Raw genomic sequence first — 19,322 nt, 5'->3', positions numbered from 1 at the left:
ACCAGGGAAGCACTGATCTGGTGCTCTTTTGGGAGTCTAACTGAATCTCCAATCGCAGAGTGGTTGGTCAATGTCCGTAAGCTGACTTGAAAGAAAAGGAAAGAGTGAAAAAAGAAAAAGAAATTTTAGACATTTCATATTTAAGCATTAACGTCGTTTAAAAGTTTGAGATAAAGTGTTTATTTTAAAAACTAATGAATCCGTGTATAATTATGATTAAAAATTAAAAGTGTATGAGATTTTATCCAAAAAATAGAATGTTTGATGTCTTTATGCAGCACCTGGGGGCAAAATGAATTCGAACCTCTAGGCAATACTTTGCTAAAAAATACCCAGCAAACTACAGGGTCCCTAAGAATCTCAACAGACAACAAAACCAACAAATTTAATATTGATGGCTCGACAAAAGGTAAATCAGGCTCAACAGGATACAGAGAAGTCCTCTACGATTCATAGGGCTTTATGGTAGCGGTTTTCTTTGATCCTCTTAGCACCCAAAATTCAAATTATGCAGAATTTATGACCATTCTTCATGCCTTGAGATGTTTTTCAACCTCCTCATATGTTGGATCTCCCTTAATTATTGAATCCGACTCAAAGATAGCACTCACCTGGATTGAAAAAGTTGGCCAAAGGCCTTGGAACAAGTGGCATATATTCAATGAAATTGACGTGCTATGTATCTCCCTTGTCATGGTTTCGTTCCAACATGCGTATTGGGAGGGTAATGCGTTTGCTGACTCTCTTGCAAGGTATGGAGTCGATAGATCATCACACTTCTCGGCTTGGTGGTAAATGTGGTGTGGAGTTTTGTTTTCTCTCAATGTGCTTAGTTTCATACATTGTTCTGTTTTTCTTTTATGTCAATGGCAGTACAGTGAAACCTGTTTTTCCTTGTTCTCTATTAACTGCATGTTTTGTCGGCAATTTTGATATCTTTGCTGTAAGCAGCTGTTTGCCCACAGCTTATGGCTAGGCTCACTGTGTACTTCTTCAATGATATAATATAAATCCTATTTGGTTGAGGAAAAAAAAAATACAAAACCAACAAAATTAATCTAAACACAGCATTTTCTTAATCATTGCCCTACCATACACATAAGATAACCAACAAAAATACAAGACACTGACAGCAACATGGACTCCTTACTAGGACCTCTCACCTTCTCAATACAACCAGAACATATGAACTGAACACTAATTCATATGAGATTAAGAATGCAACTTCCTCCCCTATCATACAGTCGAGAACATGTCCTGTCTCTCCATCCCCAATGTTGCTAAAGCATCTGAAAAACTGTTGGCTTCTCTAAAGACATATTAGCAAAAGCTTTTGAATTATTGCTTCAAAGGAAAAGCCTCCACGGTATCATATACGGATGGATAACTAATACGGGTTTGTGTTTGTTTTATAAACTTAGTTAACTGTCTGACAATTAAAGTAAATTGATGATAACTTTATGGTTCAATCCAACACCATTTTTTTAATTACTACTACTGATTAATGAATGGTAGATATTTTTTAGATTTTCAATAAAAGTACATATTTAAAAAAAAAAGAAAAGAAATAACAATTTAACTATGTATATGAGATACGGTAATTTGGAACAAGTCCAATTCAGACCCATCTATTATCTCACTTGAAATTTGGAAATTTTGTTGAATATGTACTACATATACTAACTAACAAAATTAACAAAACCAAGTCAAGCACGGCATTGAAGTTCCGGATAGATGTAACGAATGAGCCATCCTGCCATGAACTTGTAAGCCTTTTGTGTCAAATGAACTCCATCCCAGCTCACATATTGATCAGGATCTGAACACACTGGCACGCCGGGAGCTCCACACATTCTGGTAAGGGTATAGTCGTAATCACCTCCAATCCCACAACAAGCTTTCTGGGTCGATTTGGTGTCAAAACCTGTTCATATTTGGTAACAAAAGTACATGCAAATCAGAACAATTGATTCCAGTATAAGCCATATTAATTTCTCAAGTATATTTATGATGTAAAAGAAATTTACCGAGTAGTTCAGCTTTGCGCAAAAGCTGTAGGAATGCATTGTAATAGTCACCGTATACTATGATCGCGTTAGGGAGATCTTTCCTCAACTCTTTGATGGCTCGTTTGAGAAGGTTATTGTGATGGATTGCCAGCTTGTTCAAGCCCTTTAGGCAATGAAACCCGTCATAAGCAGCGGAATGATTGGATTGGAATCCCGTGAGGTAGATTGGTAAACAACCTATGGGAAAGTTTCCAGGAACAATCACTCGAGTAGCACCATAACCAACGACTCTCTGTAATAAAAAGCTGGTCAGTATTAAAGTAATTATAACAAATTGTTAAGATGAGAAACTAGATGATGGTTATTTTCTTTAAAGAAACTTACTGTGACCGCATCTTTTATGGCTTGAACAACCTTAGGCATCATGGATCTAACTTCCTCAAAGGTTTTACCTTGGAACAAAGCGTAATTATAATCATTTCCTCCAATTTCTCCAACCATGAAAAGAGATGTTTTAAGTTTCTTGAAACAATCTATCAAACAAAACATAATATGTGTCATTGTTAGTTACGGTATATAATTAATGAACTAATACATGTAAATGTTGATTAGAACAATTATTGGCAAATTATTTAGGAAGAAGTGCTAACCTTCCTGATCGCGGCATATGCCATTGAAATAGGAAAACATCCAGTCAAGCTGCCTCCTAAGAGAAGTGTTGGTAACTGGGGCTAGAACATTATTCTCAGCTAGAATTTCCACGGGTAAAGCAGTAGAGCCAGCAACCGCGAAGTTCACCCCATGACCACGAGTTAATAGTGCATCGCTATTTAAGTAGGGTTCAAGAAAGGGGATTCCAGTAGAGAGAGCTGTCAAAGTACAACGCAGTTACGTTTATTAGATAAACAAGAAGTCCTAGTTTTGGTTTTATGTTGAACATAATGTGCTTATTAGTTCTGGAAAGGTGGACACATCTAGAAAGAACCATAATTAAGGTCATTAGCCTGCACCTTAAGACTAATATCATGAGCTTTCCGGTGACTTTTTCAAAACTTATAACTCTTTAATTATGCTACTAAAGTAACTCAACCAAGGAATAGAAGAATCTCACGCTCAACCAATCAAAGACTGGCACAATTAGAACTACTAAAGAACATATTGAATTTCATGAAAGTAACTTGATTTTATTAATTTAACGTTATCTTGAATAATTTTTATTCACAGGAACGAATTGTTTTCTGTATCTAATGAGACCCAAAAAGGAAAAAGAAAGCACCAAATTACCTAGAAAATCTATCATGAGTAAGCCATTGGAGCATCTCCCCGTTGCATCCTTGAAGAAGTTTTGACCGTAGGGAAGCCTACCAAACGGAGATAAAGGGTCCTCTCTGATCAAGTTTCCAGTGTCCGATATGGAATCCCCCAGCTGATATATGGCATCGAACTGGCAAGTCTTAAGAATACCAGCGTAGCAAGAAGGTGAAAGAAGAACAAGAACGAGGAAGACAAGGACAAGAACTTGAGAACGAAGTGAGGTATCCATTCCCACAGAGAAACAATAAGCTTGAAGGAAATTCTGGCTACGCGCTATGACTTAGAACTGCCTCATGCATCATGCATGTGGGGATATATATAAGGGAAAACTTTCCCTTGTACAAGCCGAACTAGGAAGACAGAAGTGGCTTGGGCTGCTTATGATAAGTATTTGCGGTGTAAGCAATAGACCATGGTACTAATGGTTTCCACTTCCAATTAGGATTTCCATTTCTCTTTTAATCTTTCTTAGGAGAAAATAGAAACTTGTCAAGCCTAAACTTCAGATATTTAGTCTCACAATAGAATATTGTTTCCATATGTTTGTAGAATAAAATTAAATATATTCATTATAATTTATGTTTGAAAATTCTTTTAATGGCCTAGTTAAAAAAATTGAATCTTGAAGATAGAAAAACGCAAGAATCTCTATTGGTGGAATAAAATAAAATAAAGAAATAAAAATAAAAGGTATAAAAAATGGAAAAAAATTCTTTGATGATGACATTTTAAGAAAGTTGTAAGTGATAATTTTCTTAAAAAGTCCTAGATGAAATTTTTGTTAAATTCTACTAAAAGTGCTAGAGAATTCAAAAAATATTTCCATATCAAAGGATTTTTATTTATAAAAATAATAATATAAAAAATCTAAAAGGGTAAAAATAGAAAAAAGGATTTGACCTAAACATTCTTTTTCATAATTAATCCGTTGATGGAATCTCTTCAACGAAATAATTTTATGTTTTTTAATGTTCTTGAGGTGATGGAAATCTTTTAGTTTTTGCCTTCAAAAAATTCAAGAAAAATTGTCAACATTTAAAAAAAAAGAAATAAAGGTAGAATAAAAAATAAAAATAATTAAGATAAATAAAATTAAATATGAAGTTAAGACTTATTTATCAACAATGAAAATAGAGTAACATATGACTAATTAAAATCATTCTTTAAACATGAATAGTGAGAGTGCTAATACAACCATACTCTCGAATTTAAATCTAATTCATAAACTAGAACGTATTTGTTTTAATGAACCTAGCTAAGTTAAGTATAAGTTCTTATTAGGAAAGATAAATTCAATTATATAACCAATCATATATAAACAAAAAAATTGACAACTCTTTACGTTAAGCATTTGAATTTTCAAACTCACACATTATGACAAATAATCTTCTTCATTATTCCAAAATAAAAATGAAAGTTTATATCTATTTGACTTAATGATAATTGTACTTATTATTTGTAAAAAATAAAATAAAATTTAAATCTTTTTTTGAAAATAATAAAATAAAATAAAGAATTAAAAAAACAAAAAACTTGTTATGCGTGCATCAATAAACTATATGAGTATTTGAATCTCCATTCATCGATAGGGATACTACCAAAGTATCTTGAAATTGTTTATTTGATGTCGTTCTGAAAAGGGAATAATCGGAATCTTGAAAACTTTTAGACCTATGAGGCATATAATGAAAGTTTTATGAAGCTCATTGTTGTCTTTAAATTAATATATATGTGGTTACTTAATTTTGGTTTTAAAATGTGGGTTTCCAGTCCTAGGAATAAAAAATAAAGTAGGTAGCTGGATATTCTAGATTCTAGTTTAGGCCAATGACCTAGACATTCAATAGCTTAAACTACTAAAACTCCATTAGTAACTTTTAACTTTGGATGGTTAAGTATGAAAATTTCCTGGTTGACAAAAATATAGGAAGATCAAAAGTAATTCCTACTGATGTGGAAACATTCTTTGTGATATTGTCTCTGTTGATAAATGAAATAAAAGTCTGAATTCACAGTGGCTAGAGAATACGCATGCAACACAACACTAGCTGGAAATTATTGTTTCTATTTTTATATTAAGAAAAAAACAAAGGGAAGGAAATAAAATATACATTAACTCCAAACTCTTTGGAACTTGAAGCCTCGTAATTTATGGTTGGTAGCCTATAGGTAAACAAGCCATGCATGAGCCAACATAAAAGACAGAGAAGGGTCAAAACCTGCTGTAAATCACATGCAACTAAGAGTACGAAGAGAAAGATATATATATATTTATTTACCTTCGTATTAATTTTCTTCCCCATCGAATTTTTTTTTTTTTTGGTTCTGATTTTATAGTAGACACCATGCATGAAACTCCATGAAGTTTTTTCCCTTATAAATAGATAGGTCCTTCTAATTAGTTTGTAGCCACAACAAAGAAATGGAGAAGACTTCACTTAAATTGGCTTGCTTCATAGCTCTGCTCACTGTTGCCTTTGGTATGTTATTCTCTTCCTCTCTCTCCTTTATTCTTCGCTACACTTTCTTGTAAAGATTAGTCGACTCAAATAAATAACATAACTAGCGGATTTATATTAATTTTCTTCTTGCAGCCCAAACAGAAGCCGAAGCATTGGTTGACCTTTCAAAGGGACACCCATGCAATAAACAACATGACTGTCTAGATGCTTGCAGCTACCGTGGACGGTGTCCGGTCCTGTGCGTTTCCGGATTCTGCGTTTGTGATTGCCCGCCACCGAAGAAATGACGGCCTGCGCCTCCTTCAGTTATATATCTCAACTCAAGCATGATCAATGTTGTAGCTAAGCAGAAACTTATTTCCCTTAGCATATTATGTTTTGTTGATGTATGGAATTAATAAATAAAGTGATTTTCTCCATAAGCCTAGAAAGGGAAACCAAAAAAATAAAATTCTTTATCTGGATTGATTTTTAGAGCTTCTGTATCTCAGTATGTACTCCAGTTTTCATTAATAGAGTTTGCTTCATATTTACCTGTACAAATTAAAGAATAAGCTTCTAATATTCCTTTTTTCCCAAGGAACATAAAGTTGTGACTGATCACAAGTATGAATTTAAGCATGATATTCAGCAGGGTTTCAATTCTTGAATCAATAGCAAAAGCAACATCAACCAATTAAAGAATGGAGAGAGCTTCACTCAAGTTCAATTACACTTCTTATTTTTGCATCTAGGGAGCCCCTCCTTCTCCCTCTTTATCATGCAAAATAAAAATACTAACTATATATTAATACTTGAACTCTTTAAATTAATTTCTTTTTCGTACCAAAACTAATAAATTAATTATTGTTCTTTGACATAATTTGAGTAGTCTAGATTGATGTCACACTAAGCGTTGCAAAAGAAATAAGTAGAGTGCTTTACTCTCACATCAAATAGGAAGGCTGATTTTAAAAAGATTATAAGCATGGCATTGGACATCTTATCAACTTCGCTTTTTGGAGAGAGAGGATAATAATCCTGTAACAAAATTATATCAGAGTGAATCCAACCTAAACCGATAATGATGAGGGCATCGTCAAATTAGGTGGGGGAGGTTATCATGCCAAGCGCTAGTAAACAAGACACTTCAATCCCACATCTGACAAATAAGAAATTTTTTTAATAATAAAATAATTTTTATTTTGGATTCGAATTGAGTTGTCTTTAAACTCTAAAAATATAGCAATATCTTTCTTGCATATCCGATGTCATTACTTATGCCACATTGTACATTTTTTTCACCATCCCACAGACATGCCAAGAATTAAAAATAAAAAAAAAATTCTAATTTCTTTAAGAAATGAGGTATGAGATTATATTACAATCATTAACCTCATTAGATTTAAATTCGACTTAAATTAAATTGAATATTTTTTTTTGATATTTTTATTCCAACTTGACTAGAAATTTATATTTAAAAAATAAATAAGTATCATAATATTAACATAATTTTTTTAATTTAATACATACACAATTAAAGTCTATTTTAAATAATTTTATTTTTATTTTGAGTTGATATCCATAATGTTGACAAGTCTAAAGAGGCAATGCTCCCGAACCCGGGCCAATTGATTTAATCCAAAAGCTCAATTGCGAGTGGACTTTAGGAACCGAAAGACCATTAGAATTTAGGCCCAAACTACCAAAAAAAAACAAAAAGGAAAAGGAAAAAGGAAGAAAAGTGTACAATATTTAGAGAGAACGAAGAAGAAGCAGCAGCAAAAGAAAGCGAACACCAATTTCTTCCATTAAAGAGAAAAAGGAAAAAGAGGAAAATGGGGAGAGAGGTATCAGAAAGCTGCATCGATAGCCTGCTGACCGAAATGGTTTCAACATATTGCAACCGTTTCTACGCCAATAAGCCTGAGCTCGCCGCCCGTCGGATCGAGGCCATCGGATATCAGGTCGGCCACCAGCTCTCTGAACGGTACACCTATATCAAAACCCAAATTCCCTGTTTATTTTAGTTAATATTTGTGGAATTATGAATCCGAAGGGGCCATTTGATTTGGTAATGAATTGTTTCTTTTAGCGTCAATTTTAGTTTGATTTACTGTGGTGTAATGTCTTTTTGGATCTGAGGGAGTAAAAAGAAATACCCATTAGTTGGAATTGAGTTGATTTCAGTGGAACTGAAGAACCCAAGTCCAAATTATGGAGCTTTAATTTATTATAGATTATGGCAAATTGGTTTTTGTTTATAATGTGGAAAAGGAATGCTATCACCTACTAGTCCTCCTTTGTAGTTTTATGATCGAGTAATGTTCTGAGCACGCTTGGATTTGAAGTTCTGATTGTTGATGCTAATGGATGCAATTGTTTGGATTTTGGTAATTATTGGTATTGCTTGGAATTGTTGCTAGGATGATCTTAGTAATTCCATTCTCAGTGTGAGTAAGATGTAACGCGTGGTAAATACTATTGAGAACAAAAGCTGAAATGATTTGATTTTGGGTGTTGACAAATGTCTGTTACTTGTATGCATTTGTTTCTACTAAACTGAAAAGATATCATGATTTTAAGGTAGATTGAATAAGGATATTGGTCAACATTGCCGATTCAGATTTATTTTTTCAACTTTATGTATATGGTGTGTATGTTTTGGTGCTTGGATCATGTTGTTACTGATATTCATTCTTTAGCAAGGTTAAGATACTAGTTGCTGTAATAACAATGTGTAGTCATTGCCAGGTACACGATGGACAGGCCACGGTTTAGTGATCATCTGGAGGCAATCAAATTCATCTGCAAGGATTTTTGGTCTGAACTCTTTAAGAAGCAGATAGACAACTTGAAGACAAATCATAGAGTATGTCTAGGAACTGAACCTGACCTAAAAACTGGTTGTATTTGAGGTTTTATGAAATGGTTTACACTTGTCTTGTAGGGTACCTTTGTATTGCAAGACAATCGTTTTCGTTGGCTTACACGCATGTCAATTGATCAATCACCTGAAAATGGAGCATCCGAAGATACTTCTATAATGGCTGACAACAAGGCTGTGCAAAGCATGCATCTCTATTTTCCATGTGGAATTATCAGGGGAGCTCTTTCAAATCTGGGAATACCTTGTGCAGTTTCTGCTGACATATCCAACCTTCCTGCATGTGAGTAACCTGCTTGATGATTGCTTTTTACATTTATGTAATGATAACTGACATGTGATTTTGAGTCAATTAAGGTTAACATGCCACTTTAAGAACTTAGCTACTATTATTCAATACATGAAGCAGACTAGCCTTTGGTTCCCTTGTTTATAAACTTAGGTAATCTTAAGTGACGTGCTATTGAAGAAAAAGGTTGATGTTAGATCCCTCTTGTTTATAACAATCACATTCTCTTCATTTGATGGTTCTTTGTTTTTGAATTCATCTATTGTTCTTTTGCTCTTGTTTTTTAATGCTTAATTGACGATGATAACAAGTATCTGAAAGAACTTTAATTATGAGTCAGATATTTGAACAGATTTAACCGTTTTGAACTATTTGTTTAGTTTCAATTCATGTAACATATAAACTTGCTGAGACTTCTAATTTTGCTTTTACTCCAGGTTCATTTGTGGTCCGTATAAAGGCTTGATGAGCATGTTACCAGAAATGCAGCACCAATTATTGGGGTTTCAATCATACACTTGATGCTAGTTTAAAAGAAACTATCTTCTGCTTATGCATGATAACAACTCAATTTGAGAACTACTGGAGTATCCGTCGGAATATCAGAAGTTGTGGTACAAGAAATACTCTTGAAGAAAATTATGTGAGAAATAGACTTGGAACTTTTGTATGTGGATATTGTGAAACCTTTGTTGTTGATAAGATTGCATTATTGAATTGTTTTATGTGCATTTAAATGTGACATTGAACGACCCCTTCACATGTTGAATTGACATTTCTCTGATCTGTACAAGTGTAGAAATACATTCACTAAAGAAACAGTACGGACTGGCTCGTTCAACTGATGATCGCTCTCTGATTTATGCAAAAGGATGGGTGCTTTTCTCTTTTTTTTTTTTCCTTATTTACATTTTTTTGGATGAGTGAAAATTTATTGATTTAGAAGACTAATGTGCCTGAAAGCAGGAAATCCTGCCTTGAGAGCTTACAACAAAACCAGAAACCAGTACTACATAACAGAGGCGTGACATGTGTGCCTCTTGTTAGTAGAAACAGGAAACTTCCAAGATTGAGAATTCTACAAGTGAAGTCAGCAGATACGGAGCAGAATCATAAAGCAAACGAGTGTTTTGGGCTTTAGCAATTATCATTTCAGCCGAAGCAACCTAAATTGATCCAAACTTGAGTGAAAAATTGCAGTCAAATATTCCTCAGATGTTAAAAAAGGTAACAAGGCTCCTAAGTTCTAACAGCAAGTACTCCTTTTCATATCTAGGATGCCATATCTTTTCATTGCTCACTTTAGCATCACCCTCCTTCCCTTCTAGGTTCCAAAGACGAGAACTTTTGTGAAAGGAAAATCTTCACCTTTTTCCATTGCATAATGGTCCCAAGAAAATGAAAAGATGGACATGCCTAATTTCCTTTAGAATCAACTAAGTCAGCCTTCTAATGCAAAACATTTTTCTGCCTTCTCTCATTTTCTTGGCATTTGCCTCTACGTTACGGTGCACACCAATTTGCGAGTTAGGTACATCGTGGTTTTGTTACATAAAAAAAATATTTTACAGGTTAAAGATGATATAAATTTTAAATGTTTAATTTTATTATAACACACAGTTGATATGAGATTTATGACTCTCCATTGAAACCATGACATCCTCTCTTGATGTAAGATGGGGGGGGGAATTTTTAAAAATATTTATTATATATATATATTTAATATTCTTTAAAATAATTTTTTATTTAATAATTAATATAAAATAAGTTTTATTTATTATATATTTTTTCTCTTTTTCTTTTTATTATTTATTTTTTTCATTTTTATTTAATTTGCTCATAAGTACATAGGTTCCATAGAGTTTTTTTTTTAATTTCTACGAACCATCAACCATGTTCTTCTTTTTTATTTGTTATGTAGGTTTTATCTTTACTTATCATGATCTTATTTTTTATGCATTTTATTTTGTATAATTTTAATCTTTAAAAATTAAAAAATTATTATGTAATTCTTAAATATAAGTTATTGTACTGCACTATTGACTATTGCTTAAAACAGCATCAATAATCATTTTTTTATCAATCAGGTTTGATAAATTAATTCGTCTTATTTTAACTCTTTTGGTTTCTACAACGACTATAAAGAGAATTTTTTTTAGTAATGAAATTATAAAAATAAGACTTTGAAACAAAATGAATAATGAGTTTCTTACAAATAATTTAATTATTTATATTAAAAAAGATATTATTAGTTTTTTCACTATAAAGTTAATAATTGATGAATTAAAATTTAAAAAATATTATGAGCACAACTTTTTTTAAAAGATTATTATAAGTTTTTTTTCTTATACTTTTTTATTTACTTGATATATATAATTATTAATTATTATGAATCTTTTTATTGTTGGTTAAATTAAACATATTAATTTTAAAATTTTTTAATTTTTATTTTTTTCGCCTTTAACTTCTCCAACAAAAATTAACTAATTCCATCCCTAAATATTCTCATAACGTTTCACTAAAAATAAACAATCCCTTTAATATGAGATTCATAACTCTCCATCTACACCGTAACACTTTAATTGTTTTCGTGTTTTCCATGTGGATGCTACCGATAGTCGAGAAATCAAAAAGGGCTTCATTTATGAAAGTGTTTTTTGCCCTTTTCTTTGGTTGGTGAAGATGATTTTCTATTATTATGCTTACTTGAACTACCTTAGCTTTTATTAATTTACGATCTCTTTTTTTTTTTTTACACAATATTTATTACAACTATCTTCTGAAGATAACAATTAATGTTGAGATCACAAATTAAGCAAAGAGATCAGAATCTGTGTTTTCATCATGAATGTGAGAGTTCACTTTTCAGTTCAACCATTATGAGCAGATTGAAAATTTGCAAAACCAGCCATGTAAATATTGTTTTTCTCTTTTGCTTCAACCTTCTTCCTCTTTTCAGTATCCGCGTTTGTTTACTAACATCCATTCATGGCTGGAAAAACCCAAAAAGGCTTCTAATTATTGCAGTATTAATCCCAAAATGACAAAGGCCGAGTGTAAGTTTTCACAAATGTGCCCACTCCTTCCAAATTCCAATAAATATCATTACTACCTCTTTTGCCCAAGGCTTTTATTATTTTCAAAGTAATGTTAGTAGACATCAAGATAACAAATAAAGATTTTATAAATATTTATTTTATATAAGTAATCAAATTATTATTATTATTTGATAATAAATAGTCAAATTATAATGTTTCAATACTAAAATTACTTTCCTGTCCTAATTATCCTCAGTCATGAGAATAACTTTTTCATGATAAGAAATATAACACAAGAAACACATTCTCTATAACTAAATACTTGAAATTTAGAGTAAAAGCTATTTTATTTTATTCTCGGCAAGAAAGGAAAACCAAATTTACAAATAAAATAAAACTAAATTTAGTTCACACAATGACATAATCATAATGATAAGTTAAGTAATAGTTTTAAGTCCATAATTGATTTACACCCAAAATTTTCAGGCAACTTACAAATTAAAATACCCAAGATATTAAATGTATTGTTTTTACATAACTAGAAATTAAAAAAAGAAGAAGCAAATATTGAGATTGCATAATCAAATTATTCATTTTATTTTCACTTTGTCACGCATACAAAACATTTGCACGCATTACGTGTGAGAAAAAGAATCAAATATATGCATAAAAAACATGTGACTTTTTAAGATAAAATCTGTATACGAAATATTATTGAAATAAATAAAAACAAGAGTTTACAAGACGTGGCAAATGGCAATAGATATTTTAAATAAAACTCAAATAACAAGAACTAAATGAGATTTATATACATAATTATTAAAAATAAATAAAAGATATATGATTATTTATAGGCTAATTTAAATTATATAAAATAATATTAAAACCGTCAATTAGGCTTGGGATTAACTCAAATAATAAAGAATAAATTAAAAAGAAGTTACAGCCGTAGTGGCAATGCCGCTAAGAAAATCGAAAAGCCAAAATCATTTTAGTCACAAAAAGTCACAGGGCTGTTTTTTCACTTTTGCCCACTGAACTTCTATTTGTTTCAATTTGATCACTAATTTTTTTTAAAAAATACCATATTTATATTAACTTTTGTGAATATTTTTGTTTCTCATCAATTTTGTTTCTTAGTTTTATTAGAGTGAAAAACTTGCGAAAATAAGGGAAAAAATTGAGAAAGTTTGTAAATACTTTAAAAAACATGATTATTTGAATAGTTATTATGTCATTATTTATCATTAATTTTAATCAAATCTATTGAGGTTATTACATAAGGTTATTAATTTGAATAGAAATTAAAGTTTCCAGGCAAAATGGAAAAAACAAAAGGATTAAGTTTGGTAACCAGGCCCATTTTCCTTAAAAAGCTTAGAGTTTACCTTCTTGGAGGTCTCCATCTTTTCACATGGCTGTGAAAACAAAACGTCTCCCTTTCATCTCACGTTCGGGTTGCTCTGTTTCTCATCCTCTGTTCCACCGTGGGAAAGCCTCAGTTAGGTTTGCCACCTTTAACCTTTTGCTCTTTCTTTTGTGTTTTTAACGTTAAAATTTGCTTTTGCATTGTCCTTGTTTATTCTGGGTTTTGCATGGGTTCATAGTTTTGAGGTGGGTTTTTTCTTTGATCAACATGTTAAAGGCTGGAGTTGAGACATGGAAGAGTTCAAGAAGAGAAAACAGCCTTAAAAATTTAGTCTTGCTGAATCTTGGTTTTGCTTTGTTTGTCACTTAAAAAGTGGGGTTTTGCACTTGAGCTTTCTTGAGAGAGTCAAAGGAGGTAAAAAAGCTTAGAGCTTGCTTTTTCTTTTTCCTTGGTTTCTTGCAGCTGTGTTTGGATTTTTGTTTTAATGGAGGATATTAAGCGAGAGATAAAACTTGGTGAGTTAAAGAGGGAGAGCCTTCGTAAATCACTTGAGCAAGCCAGGGATCAAGCGTCTTCGATTCTGTTGTTTACTTTACAATGGAAAGACTTAGAGAAACATTTTGATTTGATTCAACAGAATATTGAGAAAAGAGTGGAGGTTGTTGAATTGCAAGAAAAAGAGCTAGAAACCGAGAAGAGAGCACTGAAGGAAAGACAAGAAGTGATTTGTTTGAAAGAAAATGAATTAAGTTTGTTGAATGAAAAGATTGAAGAATGTAACAGGGAGCGTAAGTTGAAACATACGGAAGCTAATTCGACGCAAAAATTGCTTGAAGAGTGCTCACTACAGTTTACATTAAAAGAAGAGGACTTGGATTCAGTTAGGAAATTGGTTGAGGGTTGTTCTAAGGAACTTAGTTTGAAGAAAGAGGAATTGTGTTCTGTGAACAAGTTGATGAGTGAATGTCTTGAAAAGCTAGAAGGGAAGGAGAAGCAATTGGGGTTGGTAGAGGAACAGATTGAAAAATCTAGTAAGGAACTTGGTGTGACAGAGGGGAAGTTGGATTTGGTGCAGTCGTTGGTTGAAGAATGTGAAGGGAAGCTTGAGTCAAAAGAGAGGGAATTGGGGTTAGTGACAAGAAGAGTTGATGAATGTTGTAATGAGATTTGTCTAAAAAATAATCAATTGGACCATTTGCGGAGATCCATTGAGGAAAAATCTAAGGAGCTTGAGTTTATAGAGATGGACTTGGATTTGAAGGAACATATGATGAATGAGTATGATGAAGTGCTTGAGTTAAAAGAGAAGGAGTTGGAATGTTTGCGAAATTCAGTCAAGGAATGTTCTAACCAGCTTGAAATGAAGGAGAACGAACTTGTTAGAAGCCAAGAAGTGATTGATGAACACTGTAAACAGCTTAATGAGCAGGAGAAAATTCTAAATTCGATCAAATCCTTGATTCAGGAGTACAATGAAGAACTCGAAGCCAAAGAGGAAAAATATGAGGCACTTGACAAATCTGTCAGAGATCAAGCTGCTAAAGTCAAATCTAAAGAGAACGAATTAGGGTTGATTGAAGAAACAATTGTGGATCGCTCAGCAGAGCTTCATTCAAGAGATATTGAATTTCATTCACTGCAAACTACGATAAGACGGAATCAAAAGGAGCTTGAATCAACAAAGAAGGAGCTCAATTCAGTCAAAGCAAGGGTGAGAGGATATTCTGAGGATCTTGAATTGAAAGAGCAGGAGTTCAATGCTATACAAATGTGCATTGAAGAACATAGGCAAGAACTTTGTTTGAAAGAGAAGCAACTCAGCTCAGTCCAAATATCAATTAAAGGATGCAGCAAGCAGCTCAAAGTAGAGGAGGAAAGGCTTATCACAATCAAGAACTCAATTTTGGAGTGCACCAAGGAACTTGAATCAAAACAACAGCAGCTTGAAGCGCTAAAAAATTCTCAGGGACAGCTCTCTGACATGGTTGGATCAAAAGAAAAGCAACTGAATTCAATTGAAAAGCCATGCAGTAATCGCCTACAGGAAGCCAATGTGAAGGAGAAGTATCTGGATTCACTTAAAAGATCATTAGAGGAACGCTTGGAAAAATTGGATTTAGAAAGGAAGCAGTTTGAAGCTCGTGTCAAGGAGTTTGAAGTACAAGCAAAACAATTTGATTCTGTCCAAAAGGCAGTTGAAGAACGAAGTAAAAAACTAGAATTGAAAGAGAAGCAACTAACTAATGCCCTTCATTCTCAAGTGAGGAGTGAGAATCCTAGTTCTTTTTCCTTACAGGTACTTGGAATCACAAACACAGAAACAGGTGTGTTCTCTTTTTCTGTCTCTATTTGTTGATAGTACAAGGTGCTCCCCCATTTCTTCTTCTCTTTCTCCCTCTCTATGTTGATCTGCATTCGTGGCATTCATCGCTTTTACTGGAAAGGGATTTCTAGATGCTCAATTCCCCATATATCATCTAAAGGAGCAGTTTCAGATAATCATTCGCCATATGTCATGGCTACTCGGAAAAGATCTCTTATCTTGATGATCCTTCTTTATAGCAGTCTTTCAGCCGTTTCAATTTTTTTATTTGTGGTTGTAGAGCACCATAAGGCATGTTTTCCTCATTTTCTTTTGGTCTCTTTATTTCTCTGTTTTTACTATATCAAAGCCATAGTAAAGCTGATTACCTATGACCAACATGGCTATGAAAGCTTGGTGGCATGTAGGGGACATCGTTCTGTTTTGCTATTGGTTCTTATTAGGGCAGCACTTCCATTAACCTGTTCGGGATAAATTTATTTTAATCTTCTTGCTACTTTTACAAGCCTGTGAAGGTTTTGGAATATATCTGTAAAGTTGTGAGGCTGGTTTGGACTACTTGGGGTTTAGTTGTTCTAGTTATAAAGTGAAAGGAAAAGGAAATCTCGTAAGCAATCCGTGGTCTAAGTCTATCAAAGTAATAGTTGTGTGTAGCTTTGTGATATTGTTTCATTTTACCCCATTGGCTCTTAGAAAATTTCTTGATTTTAAATTAGGAAGTTTCCGTTTTTTCTTTTCAAGATTTAAAGCTACTTTCAATACGTAATGCTCACATGGAAATAACTAGTTGCTGCTTTAAGTGTCTTATTAATTGCAATGCAGAATTAAGAAGTTTGTTATTAAACTTTCTTTTTATTTTCTTCTCTGTATTGCATGTGCTTAGTGAACCCCACCATCCTTAACCAAATAAAGACTGAGCAGCTGGATAATTTTATGATTAGCAATGCGCATGAAACTTCATCTGCTGATCTTGGGGTTGATGCTACAATGGATGGAAGGAGTTTGCAAGGTATCAACAATGAGCATTTATACGAGCCTGATTTGAGGCAGAATGAAGTTTTGGTTGCCCTTCAAATGTCACCAGATCCAGCCAAGTTTGTTCTGGATCTGATGCTAGGGACATGTTCTGAACATCAGAAGAAGGGTGGGACAGGATTCGAAGAAAGTGTTCTGAAGATTTATGTCCTTTTGTTGGAACAACTTTTGCAAGTTTCACCACTTGTACAACCTAATGTGAAAGCAGATGCAATGAAGTTAGCAATCGAGTGGAAAGCGAAGCTGAGTTCGAGTGCTCAAAATTACATTGAGGTCTTGGGTTTTTTGCAGTTTGTTGCTGCTTTTGGATTGGTGTCCTCTTTTAATAAAGATGAAATCTTCAAACTTCTTTTGACTGCTGCTCAACACCAACAGGCTCAAAATGTATGCCGGGTCCTTGGTTTTACAGATATGATTCCTGGTAAATTTATTGACAGCTTAGTTTGCATATTAATATTCTTTCATGATTGTGTATCTACACATGAACATACGTTTATCTTTTCCATGTGCATGTATGCATCTATTATATGTGTAAGCAGTAGCATAGGTACATGGACATGCATTTTTTATGTCTAATTATTCTCATTGTATATGCTTACTAATAGCTATAGGATTTTGTTGCTATTCAGCTGCTGTAAATTCTGAAACCTGAAACTGAGAGAGTTTATTTAGGCTTATATCTATTATTAGTTAACAATCCTCTAATTTTTTCTTTCTCATATTGTTCTTATCCAATAAGAGGAAAAAGAATTTTATATGGATTGGCGTTATGTTTTCCTAGACGTTGAACTCCAAAAGAAACCGATGCAATTAAATTGGTTTGTATATAGATAGTGCTTGCTATATATAAATCATTAAGGTTTTTGTCAGTGTAAAAATAATTTGAAAGATGTTGATAACTAGAGCTAGAAACTCAAGAATGTGGTTAATTTGAAAACTTTGTGTGAGTTTCATGCATTGAGATAAGTTGTTTCAGAAAATTTATTTTTGAATTATTTTTGGGCCTCAGTCTTATCGCAAGTTGCCAAGTTGGGACTTTTTCCTTGGTTTGTTTATTAGTCATATTTTACTCAAGTTTGGTAAAATATTTTTGTATTTTGCATATCAAAAAGGACAGATTGATGGAGACTACAAATTTGCAATTTTATGTAACAGATTTCATTTGTAGTCTAATTGCAAGGAAGCAGTATATTGAAGCTGTTAGATTTGTCTGTGCGTTTGATTGCAAGGACAAGTTCCCACCAGAACTGCTCTTTAACCTGTTCTGGGAGGATGTAAATGGTGTGGCTCATGAGAAGTGCAAGATGGGGAAGAATTCCTCTGAAGTACGGGTATGTCTTACTTTCTTTGCTATGTTAATATTTCCACAATAGTTGATCCAAGCGCCCTTGTAGACATGCATAGTTTTTGCAATTAACAAATAAACTTTTAGATATGATTGCTTTTTCCAGGAGAAGGCCAGTGATGAACAGATTGCTGCACTGAAATCAGCAATTGAATGCATCAAGAATTGTAAGCTTGACTCCAGTATGCCGGTTGAGGTCATGGAGAAGTGCATTGCTCGGCTAGAACAGCAAAAGATGAACAGGAGATTTTCTGCACTAGCCCCAGCCCCTGCAATTCAACCAAAGCTTCAGGGCCAGACAAATCGTAATATTGGCCCTTCTATCCCCAGGAATCAATCCAATCCTGTCGCCACAGTTCCAGGGCAGTTTCAGGGTGGGATCTGTGCTTCCACTCCGGGGAGTAAACTGCAAGAGCTGAGAAACAAGCGTGCTTGGACTAATGGACCAGCTATTAGATCCTATACTCCTCAAGTGCCAACTGTTAACAAACCATATATTCCTTCAGCTTCACATCATGAATTAAGTGTTCCACTTAATCGAGACGTAGCTCATTTTGGTTTGGCTGCTAACTTAGGTCATTCATCTAATTTGATGACCCGGCGGGTAAATATTGCTGAAGAACAAGGCTTGACTCACAAAAGGCCCAAGCAGTGGTAGTTGCAGTCTGGTAACTCTCTCAACAGCCTCATCGCCTGTACATATCATGGGCTATGCATATAGGTTAGGCCGTGTACCTTTTTGTTGGCGACGGATCATCTCCTTGGTACCCTTTTGCAAGTGCATTGTTGGTACTGCTACATGCGGAATGGAACTATACATAAGTACTTCTGACCCTTTGTAACCCTGTCTGGAAATGGGCCATGTCTAACACCCGAGATCTTTCACAATTGAAATACTACTGGTTAAATACTACTGTTCTGTTCTGCCTCCGTTTTTTCTTCTCTTGTTTTGCCTCTTGAAAACAGCAAAGCTTGTCCAAAAGAAAATTCTTAAAAAATTGAAAAAGGAAAGAAAATTAGATGGAAGGATGGATAATGGAAAATGCAGTACTAAACCCATTTTTGGGCAGCTGGTCGAATTCATGTAGCACAGTCGCATAAATACACTCTCAACCATGTTTAGAACTTTGTTATCAACTGCCATATTTTCTTGGCATCTATAATAATAATACCCATTTGAAAAGTGTTACTCACAGGCATGAGACCACTGAGATGGGGTGACACTGACTGATCCGATCGTCCCAATTTGTATAAATTCATGGTAACCAAGCA

At 33.5% G+C, this 19,322-nt stretch overlaps 3 protein-coding genes across 3 annotated transcripts; 2 read left to right on the top strand and 1 right to left on the bottom strand.

The window, feature by feature from the left end:
• Positions 1-1,706: 1,706 nt before the first annotated feature.
• On the bottom strand, positions 1,707-3,552 carry LOC18599885 (GDSL esterase/lipase At5g03980-like). Its single transcript, XM_007030068.3, has 5 exons — positions 3,294-3,552; positions 2,660-2,878; positions 2,394-2,542; positions 2,028-2,301; positions 1,707-1,924 (listed from the first exon to the last, which is right to left on the bottom strand). Exons 1-5 carry the CDS (start codon positions 3,550-3,552, stop codon positions 1,707-1,709), a joined length of 1,119 nt encoding a protein of 372 aa, XP_007030130.3.
• Positions 3,553-7,602: 4,050 nt separating this feature from the next.
• On the top strand, positions 7,603-9,733 carry LOC18599884 (Transport protein particle (TRAPP) component). The gene is made up of 4 exons (XM_088806127.1): positions 7,603-7,760; positions 8,525-8,636; positions 8,715-8,934; positions 9,378-9,733. Exons 1-4 carry the CDS (start codon positions 7,603-7,605, stop codon positions 9,404-9,406), a joined length of 519 nt encoding a protein of 172 aa, XP_088662253.1. The 3' UTR covers positions 9,407-9,733.
• A 3,627-nt stretch (positions 9,734-13,360) lies between these two features.
• On the top strand, positions 13,361-18,980 carry LOC18599883 (uncharacterized). Its single transcript, XM_018120676.2, has 5 exons — positions 13,361-13,484; positions 13,624-15,671; positions 16,554-17,126; positions 17,861-18,036; positions 18,157-18,980. Exons 2-5 carry the CDS (start codon positions 13,832-13,834, stop codon positions 18,706-18,708), a joined length of 3,141 nt encoding a protein of 1,046 aa, XP_017976165.2. The 5' UTR covers positions 13,361-13,484; positions 13,624-13,831; the 3' UTR covers positions 18,709-18,980.
• The last annotated feature ends 342 nt before the right edge of the window (positions 18,981-19,322 follow it).

This window comes from Theobroma cacao, chromosome 5 (assembly GCF_053813885.1).
Source record: "Theobroma cacao isolate CCN51 chromosome 5, ASM5381388v1, whole genome shotgun sequence".
Classification (NCBI taxonomy): domain Eukaryota; kingdom Viridiplantae; phylum Streptophyta; class Magnoliopsida; order Malvales; family Malvaceae; genus Theobroma; species Theobroma cacao.
Note: the sequence above shows the minus strand (reverse complement) of the source record. Positions and strands in the feature narration are given on the sequence as shown.

What these genes read in the sequence shown, in the direction of transcription:
- LOC18599885 (XM_007030068.3), bottom strand. Translation starts at nt 3,552, where the DNA reads ATGGATACCTCACTTCGTTCTCAAGTTCTTGTCCTTGTCTTCCTCGTT. An exon ending in ACTCATGATAGATTTTCTAG is followed by an intron (nt 2,879 to 3,293) that starts GTAATTTGGTGC and finishes GTACTTTGACAG; the next exon opens with CTCTCTCTACTGGAATCCCC. An exon ending in CCATAAAAGATGCGGTCACA is followed by an intron (nt 2,302 to 2,393) that starts GTAAGTTTCTTT and finishes TTTTTATTACAG; the next exon opens with AGAGTCGTTGGTTATGGTGC.
- LOC18599883 (XM_018120676.2), top strand. Translation starts at nt 13,832, where the DNA reads ATGGAGGATATTAAGCGAGAGATAAAACTTGGTGAGTTAAAGAGGGAG. An exon ending in AATCACAAACACAGAAACAG is followed by an intron (nt 15,672 to 16,553) that starts GTGTGTTCTCTT and finishes GCATGTGCTTAG; the next exon opens with TGAACCCCACCATCCTTAAC. An exon ending in TTTTACAGATATGATTCCTG is followed by an intron (nt 17,127 to 17,860) that starts GTAAATTTATTG and finishes TTTATGTAACAG; the next exon opens with ATTTCATTTGTAGTCTAATT.
- LOC18599884 (XM_088806127.1), top strand. Translation starts at nt 7,603, where the DNA reads ATGGGGAGAGAGGTATCAGAAAGCTGCATCGATAGCCTGCTGACCGAA. An exon ending in CAGCTCTCTGAACGGTACAC is followed by an intron (nt 7,761 to 8,524) that starts CTATATCAAAAC and finishes TGCCAGGTACAC; the next exon opens with GATGGACAGGCCACGGTTTA. An exon ending in CATATCCAACCTTCCTGCAT is followed by an intron (nt 8,935 to 9,377) that starts GTGAGTAACCTG and finishes CTTTTACTCCAG; the next exon opens with GTTCATTTGTGGTCCGTATA.